At 45.5% G+C, this 10,000-nt stretch overlaps 1 protein-coding gene across 1 annotated transcript in view; it reads right to left on the bottom strand.

Annotated features, from left to right (window-relative positions):
* mgat4b (alpha-1,3-mannosyl-glycoprotein 4-beta-N-acetylglucosaminyltransferase B) overlaps positions 1-10,000 on the bottom strand; it is a 116,517-nt gene that overhangs the window by 9,133 nt on the left and 97,384 nt on the right. Inside the window, exons 8-9 of the mRNA XM_078261392.1 lie at positions 4,932-5,062; positions 3,680-3,787 (exon numbers count right to left, since the gene is read on the bottom strand). Of these exons, the coding sequence (XP_078117518.1) occupies positions 3,680-3,787; positions 4,932-5,062 (239 nt within the window). The remainder of the gene's footprint in view (positions 1-3,679; positions 3,788-4,931; positions 5,063-10,000) is intronic.

Genomic DNA, 10,000 nt, shown 5'->3' with positions numbered 1-10,000 from the left:
ACCAAATCCAGAATTCGGCTTCAGATTGGGCTGAATACTGGGCTTTTTGACAGGGTTCTGGTTTCTGCTGAACCCTACGCTGTCACACCGCGCGCTACGCTGGTCGCCGTAATGACGTCGTTGATTACAGGAAGGTGTTTACGTAGGTGGAGCTTCAATGCAGCAGGCTGAGAGGAAGTGGAAATGGAACTGGTGAGCAGAAAAAGTGTTGTTTGGCAGTACTTTCAGTCAAAAGAAGGCCATTCAAGTCCAGCTACATGTTCAATCTGCAATGCTGATTAGTCTGGTGGTGGCGAGGACCCTAAACAATACACAACATCACCGCTGTTACAACATCTGGTATGAAACATCTGGAAGAATACGAGCTGAGCATGAAGGAATCTACAGACAGCAGCCAGAATGCAGCAACTTCAGGTACGGCAAAGGAAGGACAGTCACTGTTTACTTCATTAATGTGTTGACTAGTGCTGTCAGTTAACCAGTGGATACGGTATTTGGCCGATCCCCAATAATCTGGATTCGGTGCATCCCTATTTCTGACACCATATATTTCTCTTATTATGGCGGTTCCTTTCCCTCACTTCCCCCAAAATGGTAGCATGACTCAAAACTCAGAAAGTGAACCCTCCTCCTTAACAGTATGTGTGTGTTTCCTCTCTGTGTCTCTGCAGAGTCAACAGGAATACTAAGATGACCCCCCTGTGCACTGAGCAGAAGATAATCTGAACCGTTAGTCATACCGAGAGACTACCGACAGACTTTTACACAGATTGGTATCACTGCCAGCCTCGCTAGCTGTCCATGATGACTCATCCAGTTTCAGTTCAGAGCTGAGACACGAAAGATACGAGCAACAGAAGCATGACAGCACTGTGGGGGCACATATTTGGTTTTGAGATGTTGATGTTGTATTAGAGGGGAGGACCAAACGGCTGATATTGCTGTATGGTGGTTTAACCCATCCTATAGGCCTACATAAGAGCTGGGGCAGTTCACTTTGGTCCAGGGGCACCAAACAAACAAACATCGTTTTGGTGATGGGAGGAAACCAGAGCAGCTGGAGGAAGCCCATGAACCCAGACCGGGGATCGAACCCTGTACCCAATATGGGAGTGAGAAACAGAAGGCATTGTGAGCTAACGTTACGTGCTGAGTAACGTTAGTACAGGGGGGAGTGACAGGCTGCAGCTGGAAATCAGAAGAAGGATCCATCCATCCATCCATCTTCATCCGCTTATCCGGGGTCGGGTCGCGGGGGTAGCAGCTCCAGCAGGGGACCCCAAACTTCCCTTTCCCGGGCCACATTAACCAGCTCCGACTGGGGGATCCCGAGGCGTTCCCAGGCCAGGTTAGAGGTATAATCCCTCCACCTAGTCCTGGGTCTCCCCCGAGGCCTCCTCCCAGCTGGACGTGCCTGGAACACCTCCCTAGGGAGGCGCCCAGGGGGCATCCTTACCAGATGCCCGAACCACCTCAACTGGCTCCTTTCGACGCAAGAAGAAGGATGGGAAATAGTTTTAACATGACATTAAAATCAACATCCACTTACCAATAGTTAGCTCGTTCTGGTTTGAGTTATAGGCGCTTAGGACCTTCATGGAGAAAGCTAACGTTAATGTTAGCTGCCCTACAGCTTCAACTTCATATATTACCTTCTAACAGCAACGTGACAATCTGCAAGAAACGGGTTGCTTATAAATCACTAAAATAGTAGTGACAGCACCGTTTGGCTTAGATATCAATGCCGTTAGCATCGTGGCTAACACTATTGTTACTTTACTTTATGACAAGTCGTTTCGGCTGTGCTTTCTAACATGATGTCATTGTGCTAACCGAGCACCGTTAGCCTTTCCAACAGAGCTGCTTCACTACACTTGTTAGATAATGTTTCATCACAGAGGTCTCTGTTGATTTGTGTTTGTCGCTGTGTGCTCCTGGTGGGAAAGTAACGTAAACAGAGAGCGGCGTGCCAGAAATGCAATGCGCCATGATGTAGGTCCTCTCAAGGCCAGGCTGATGTTGGAAGTCCCTCTAGTGGACAGAACGTGTAACAACAACCACATGCTGATAGTGGCATTGACAATGCATAAGCCTGAGTAGTGTAGTACATATTTAACAGGCTGCATTTGAGCATTAAATATTAGATTATTTGAAGATTAAAAACAATAACAAATGAAACTTGAATGGTATTATAGAGGAAGACTGAAACAGCTCTAGTCTGCATTGTTATTGTCATCACAGCAGACTATGGCCGACGCAAACACAGAGTTTGTGTTTATAAGATGTGTGACTTTTGCAGAGAAGTTTCTCACATTTTAACAAATCTATTGACTCCCTAAAGGAGAATAAATCCCACTTCCACTTTCCATTCTTTCAATTTGAGTTTGTTTTTTTAAAAAACCCAGGGTTGGTGTTTTCAGGCTGGAGGGTAATGGCTGTGTTTAGCCTCCGTCTGTGCCCCCAGCGGGGGGCTAATATCCATCGCTGCTAACAGGGTAATCAGAGACTGCAGAGGCTTTCTAGCTTCATTAGAGGGTGACAATTTTTCGGGACTCCCGCGGGTCACGTGACGGGAGTCAATTTCACTGTCGGTATCGTGTTCGGGTGAGTGCGCCCAAAGATTGCGAGGCATTTCGTTTTAGAAAAGAGAACCACTTACAACTCACGATACGTTTGTTGATTGGGAATACCCATAGACTGTATATAAACTGGACCACCAGACCCCGTGTCTCTGGACGGAGACCAGTGAAGGACATTAGAAGCTCTTTCCCGGTGATGGCTGAGCGTTACTGAGCAGCCTCCAACTGAGCTTGAAGACGTAGATGTGACGTGAGCAACCTGTCTGAAAGTTGGAAGTCTTCTGGTAGCTGTGCCAAGAGAAATCTCAATCATTCCCAATCTAGCAGAGACGGAGAGCGTAGGTATATGTAAGGAGATAACATAGACACAGGCTCATTATTGATCACTAAAATGATAGTTAACATTAGTCATTACACTTAAACAGCTGATGGAAGTCCAAACTGCCTGAGAGCTTCTCCTGTACTATACGGTAACTCCTCTACTATGAGACAGGAAGTCTCGTGGTTATGACCCAATCGTTAGCCTATTGTTATAACAACGTCTGCTACGGAGCCATAACGTGAGCTACAAGGTAATGGAGCCTTTTATACATTGTCGTGTTTCTTTAGAAATAAACAACGGACAAATAGAGTCTTTAAACGTCAGATGTAAAGGTATTCTCTGTCAAAGTGACGTCAGAATGAATGGCAGTCAATGGGATGCTAACGGGATGCTAACGGGATGCTAACCGGATGCTAACGGGATGCTAACGGGAGGTGATGGCTTGGTAGCATCAACATGGCTCCATAGGAGCTACGCGTTGTGAGGAGAAGCTAACCCCCTTGGGAATACCGTGACCTGGGGGAGTCTCGAAAAATTGTCACTACCTAACCCCAAGCCACCCAGCAGTGAGAGACAAACGGCTCTGCAGCTGTGCACACACACACACACACACACACACACACACACACACACACACACAGACCCCCCCCCTCTGCAACCAGCCTGCTTCAGACAACAATACCTGAAAGTTGGAAATTAGGGAAAGTACTGACGTAGCAAAAGTACTCAAGCAAGAAACAAGAGACTTTGAATTGAACATCACACACACACTCGTTACCTTGAGTTTCTGTATTTTTCCAGCCAGAGACGAGTGCGTGCCGACATGTTGGAAGAGAGACGGTTTGAACCGAATCCTCAGGTTTGCTTTCTGCCTGTCGCAGTGTTTCTGAAGGAGACACACAAACACGTACAATCACGTACACCTTTTAAATCCTTCACTACAAACACATTGTTACATCCCGGTGTTGAATCCTCTCCAGTAAAACACAGTCACACTTTACACCGTTTAGCGTTAGCTGTCAGCATTTAACCCTGTTTAATCCAGCTATTAGCTAGCGGTAGGCTAACGTTAGCTGCTGTCGAGTATAGTGTTAACTAGCTAGCGGTAGGCTAACGTTAGCTGCTGTCGAGTATAGTGTTAACTAGCTAGCGCTAAGCTAACGTTAGCTGCTGTCGAGTATAGTGTTAACTAGCTAGCGGTAGGCTAACGTTAGCTGCTGTCGAGTATAGTGTTAACTAGCTAGCGGTAGGCTAACGTTAGCTGCTGTCGAGTATAGTGTTAACTAGCTAGCGGTAGGCTAACGTTAGCTGCTGTCGAGTATAGTGTTAACTAGCTAGCGGTAGGCTAATGTTAGCCACTGTCGAGTATTGTGTTAACTAGCTAGCGGTAGGCTAACGTTAGCTGCTGTCGAGTATAGTGTTAACTAGCTAGCGGTAGGCTAACGTTAGCTGCTGTCGAGTATAGTGTTAACTAGCTAGCGGTAGGCTAACGTTAGCTGCTGTCGAGTATTGTGTTAACTAGCGTCATGTGCAGCGGGGTTTGTGTTTCCTGTAACGTCTGTTTCAGAGCATCAGAGAGAAGAGCAGACATATTAGCACCGGATTTAGCACTCCACCAATCAGATTGGTCATTGAGTCAGACTGCCCGCCCTCCGACCCAGCAAGTCAGGTCGGCCAAAATGAAGGACGACGGCACAGAACACACCGAACAGACTCGAGTCAGCGACCTCGCCAGACTGTCCCACGGCCGATTATCGGGTTGGTGTGTCAGCGCCTTTAGACGCCGATACTCCAAACCGTCTACAGCTGGCGTTCTCAAACATTTCACTCAAAGGTTCGCATTTGATTTTGATTCCAGGTCAGATGTCCGAAATAATTGGCGATAAAAAAACATTCAATCAACTCGCTTTTCACTTTTCAAGTTGAGTTTTTTTTCAACATTTTCATCGGTTTTGAACATCGCGATTAGACACTTGTGTAATAGTTGTTACAGGCCTATGATGAGAGCGTGATGTGTGGAGACTACTCACGGCATCCTTCTCCGGGTTGCACACCTTGACCCACATGATGTGGTCCAGCAGCCAGTCGATGGGTTTGTCTTTGTAGAACATCAGCATGAACTCCACGATGAGCGACAGGTCCAACGACTTGAACATCTTACCTGTCGGAGAAGAAGGGATGTACGTTAGTGCACGGGCGTAAAGGACGCGGGGTACACGGTGGACAAGGGGGATATGGGGTAGAGATGTTCCGATATCGATACCAGTATCGGTATCGGCTCCGATACTGCCTAAAACGCTGGTATCGGTATCGGGAAGAACTGGAGTTAATGCACCGATCTGATACCACGTAATAAAGCCCTAAAGAATATCTACGTTAAGTAGTTCATGTATGTTCTTTTTCCGTTATAACTGACTGTCAAACTGCAGAATAACAGAAAGTTCTGGGGCGTTCATTGTTTGTGTTTGTTCATGTTTTACAAAGAGTTTAACCTGAGCCAGACTGACAACAAAGATAGAAATCATATCACATCCATACAGAGATAGTAGTATACAGCTGTTATACATCATATCATCCATACAGGGATAGTAGTATACAGCTGTTATACATCATATCATCTATACAGGGATAGTAGTATACAGCTGTTATACATCATATCATCCATACAGGGATAGTAGTATACAGCTGTTATACATCATATCATCCATACAGGGATAGTAGTATACAGCTGTTATACATCATATCATCTATACAGGGATAGTAGTATACAGCTGTTATACATCATATCATCCATACAGGGATAATAGTATACAGCTGTTATACATCATATCATCTATACAGGGATAATAGTATACAGCTGTTATACATCATATCATCCATACAGGGATAGTAGTATACAGCTGTTATACATCATATCATCTATACAGGGATAGTAGTATACAGCTGTTATACATCATATCATCCATACAGGGATAGTAGTATACAGCTGTTATACAGCTGACACACTGGTATCAGATCAGTACTCGGTATCGGCCGATACGCAAGTTCAGGTATCGGGGGAAGCAAAAAATGGTTTTGGGCCATCTCTAGTACGTATTAGTACTATTAGTAAGTACATTTGCAAATTAGGAGAACACAGTTTCGCCAGTACAATCAGCACAGAGGAAAATGTCTTCTGGCAAGCTAAAAATCAGTACACAATGTAAATGACAAGCAGTCAAAAAACAGCCCTCCTCCTCCTAATATTTTTAGCAGGAGCAAATGGTTAAACAGTACAACCTTGCCATTTGCCCCGGTTTTAAAAGAAGACACAACACCTGTTAGTCTCAGCGGCCAGGGACAGGAAGAATGTGTCTAAGAGACCCAGTTCACTTTGTGTATGGTTAGCATTTCAAACCTTATCTGCTAACCCGAAAACAGAAGGCTAAAAGAAACCCCAAAAGAAAATAGCTTCAAGTGTCTCCAAGGTTTCAGCTGTTCCACATAGGGATCTTCTAAGTTAGACACGAAATGTAGAAGAATATCATTCAAATAATGTTTAAATGTCATTTTTGCCGTTACAATACGCAGAGCTTCTGTTGTTGCTGGACGCCGGAGAGCTCCGGATGATGGAGCTACAGATCCCGTGTCTCTGGACGGAGACCAGTGGAGGACATTAGAAGCTCTTTCCCGGTGATGGCTGAGCGTTACTGAGCAGCCTCCAACTGAGCTTGAAGACGTAGATGTGACGTGAGCAACCTGTCTGAAAGTTGGAAGTCTTCTGGTAGCTGTGCCAAGAGAAATCTCAATCATTCCCAATCTAGCAGAGACGGAGAGCGTAGGTATATGTAAGGAGATAACATAGACACAGGCTCATTATTGATCACTAAAATGATAGTTAACATTAGTCATTACACTTAAACAGCTGATGGAAGTCCAAACTGCCTGAGAGCTTCTCCTGTACTATACGGTAACTCCTCTACTATGAGACAGGAAGTCTCGTGGTTATGACCCAATCGTTAGCCTATTGTTATAAAAACGTCTGCTACGGAGCCATAACGTGAGCTACAAGGTAATGGAGCCTTTTATACATTGTCGTGTTTCTTTAGAAATAAACAACGGACAAATAGAGTCTTTAAACGCTTCAGATGTAAAGGTATTCTCTGTCAAAGTGACGTCAGAATGAATGGGAGTCAATGGGATGCTAACGGGATGCTAACGGGATGCTAACGGGATGCTAACGGGAGGTGATGGCTTGGTAGCATCAGAATGGCGCCATAGGAGCTACGGGTTGTGAGGAGAAGCTGACCCCCTGGGGCTGATAGTGCGGGACAGGAAGTCGAACACAGAAACAAAATAAAACATCAGAGAGACAGACACACACTCCCCCATTAACGTCACTGTCAGAATACCCATAATGCAACAGTTTCATCAGCCTCACGCAGACCAGGAGAATCACATCTTAGGGTTTCTCTTTTAATGATGTCCCCTAACTGCTGTATTTCGCCATCGAGATCACCATGACGATGCGATAATTGAAATGAACGGCTAGCACTCCGTTTTATTTTGAAGGATGGAGCCATTTCCTGTGACGAACTTTCACAGGAAGTGCCCCCAAAACTGAGACTGTCTCTTTAAACTCCTGGAGGTGTTTGTTCAGCAGTTTGAAGACGCGGCGAGCACTCAGGGACCTATTAGAGGGAAGTGGAGCAGCAAAGCCTCATGGGAAGAAAACGGAGCTGGGTAATTGTGTGTGTGTGTGTGTGTGTGTGTGTGTGTGTGTGTGTGTGTGTGTCTGTGTGTGTGTGTGTATGTGTGTGTGTGTGTGTCTGTGTGTGTGTGTGTATGTGTGTGTGTGTGTGTGTGTGTGTAGCTGTGTGTGTGTATGTGTGTGTGTGTGTAGCTGTGTGTGTGTGTGTGTGTGTGTGTGTGTGTGTGTAGCTGTGTGTGTGTGTGTGTGTGTAGCTGTGTCTGTGTGTGTGTGTGTGTGTATGTGTGTGTGTGTATGTGTGTAGCTGTGTGTGTGTGTGTGTGTGTGTGTGTGTGTGTGTGTGTATCTGTGTCTGTGTGTGTGTGTGTGTGTGTGTGTGTGTAGCTGTGTCTGTGTGTGTGTGTGTGTGTATATGTGTGTGTGTATCTGTATCTGTGTGTGTGTAGCTGTGTAGGATCCTAATCCTAAAACCAAGTCTTAACCCTCAAACAGCCCTTTAACCTTGGGGGGTCCAGCATTTTGGCCCCACAAAGCTGTCGGGACCCCACAAGTAAGCTGGACTCCCGGTTGTTGGACCCCACAAATATAATCAAACAAGAACATACACACACACACACACACACACACACACACACACACGCCAGGCTTCCTTTGGCCTCGTAGAGAAACCACCACTGTCTGGAAACAGTTCTGATCAGCAGGTTAGTCAGGGAGCAGATCAGAAGGACGCTGACGCTTTAATTAATCTGCAGGATTTAATCTAACTTCCTGTTAGAGGCTCCTCGCCTCACTGATTCTCTGACGGCTTCGCCAGAAACGTTGCATCCATTCACCTTTGGAGCGTTAACTAATCAATAGAATCACTCCGAGACACACATCCGGAAAATAAATGACAAAAACTTAAATACAAATCCCAACTTTAAAGGACCACGCCGACTTATTGGGACTTTGTCTTATTCCCCGTATCCCCCAGAGTTAGATAAGTCCAGACATACCCTTCTCATCTCCGTACGCGTTGTCACTCTGGCTGACGGTTCCACCTCTAGCCTAGCTTAGCACAGATCCTGGAGGTAACCGGCTCCATCTAGCCTAGCTTAGCACATATCCTGGAGGTAACTGGCTCCATCTAGCCTAGCTTAGCACAGATCCTGGAGGTAACCGTCTCCATCTAGCCTAGCTTAGCACAGATCCTGGAGGTAACTGGATCCATCTAGCCTAGCTTAGCACAGATCCTGGAGGTAACTGGCTCCATCTAGCCTAGCTTAGCACAGATCCTGGAGGTAACCGGCTCCATCTAGCCTAGCTTAGCACAGATCCTGGAGGTAACCGGCTCCATCTAGCCTAGCTTAGCACAGATCCTGGAGGTAACTGGCTCCATCTAGCCTAGCTTAGCACAGATCCTGGAGGTAACCGGCTCCATCTAGCCTAGCTTAGCACAGATCCTGGAGGTAACCGGCTCCATCTAGCCTAGCTTAGCACAGATCCTGGAGGTAACCTGCTCCAACTAGCCTACTGCTCCCAATAAGTGACTAAATAACACCAACATGTTCCTATTTACATGTTGTGATTTGTAGAGTCACAGCGTGAACAAATAACAAGGTCACATGACACACAGCCTTGGAACAGCTAGATGGAGCCAGTTACCTCCAGGATCTGTGCTAAGCTAGGCTAGATGGAGCCAGTTACCTCCAGGATCTGTGCTAAGCTAGGCTAGATGGAGCCAGTTACCTCCAGGATCTGTGCTAAGCTAGGCTAGATGGAGCCAGTTACCTCCAGGATCTGTGCTAAGCTAGGCTAGATGGAGCCAGTTACCTCCAGGATCTGTGCTAAGCTAGGCTAGATGGAGCCAGTTACCTCCAGGATCTGTGCTAAGCTAGGCTAGATGGAGCCAGTTACCTCCAGGATCTGTGCTAAGCTAGGCTAGATGGAGCCAGTTACCTCCAGGATCTGTGCTAAGCTAGGCTAGATGGAGCCAGTTACCTCCAGGATCCCATAAGCCATATTGACGGGTCAGCAGTTATTCCAAATGTCTCCTTTTTAGGGGTTTAGGAACGTGGGATTAGGGTGGACGCGAGGCGTTAATGTGGCAAAAGATATATGTTTTTTTTTTTTTAAACCTACGCATATTAGTGTGGCTGTAGCCTAAAGGAATAAAAAAAAACTATATTTTTGATACATTTTCTGACGTTTTTGTCACATTTTTTCGTCACTTTTTTCATTGTTTTCGTCACTTTTTTCATTGTTTTCGTCACTTTTTTTTATTGTTATTGTCACTTTTTTCATTGTTGTTGTCACTTTTTTTATTTTTGTCACTTTTTTTATTGTTATTGTCACTTTTTTCATTGTTTTTGTCACCTTTTCATTGTTATTGTCACTTTTTTCATTGTTTTTGGCACCTTTTCAATGTTT

Source organism: Sander vitreus, chromosome 10 (genome assembly GCF_031162955.1).
Source record: "Sander vitreus isolate 19-12246 chromosome 10, sanVit1, whole genome shotgun sequence".
In the NCBI taxonomy this organism is placed as follows: Eukaryota; Metazoa; Chordata; class Actinopteri; order Perciformes; family Percidae; genus Sander; species Sander vitreus.
Note: the sequence above shows the minus strand (reverse complement) of the source record. Positions and strands in the feature narration are given on the sequence as shown.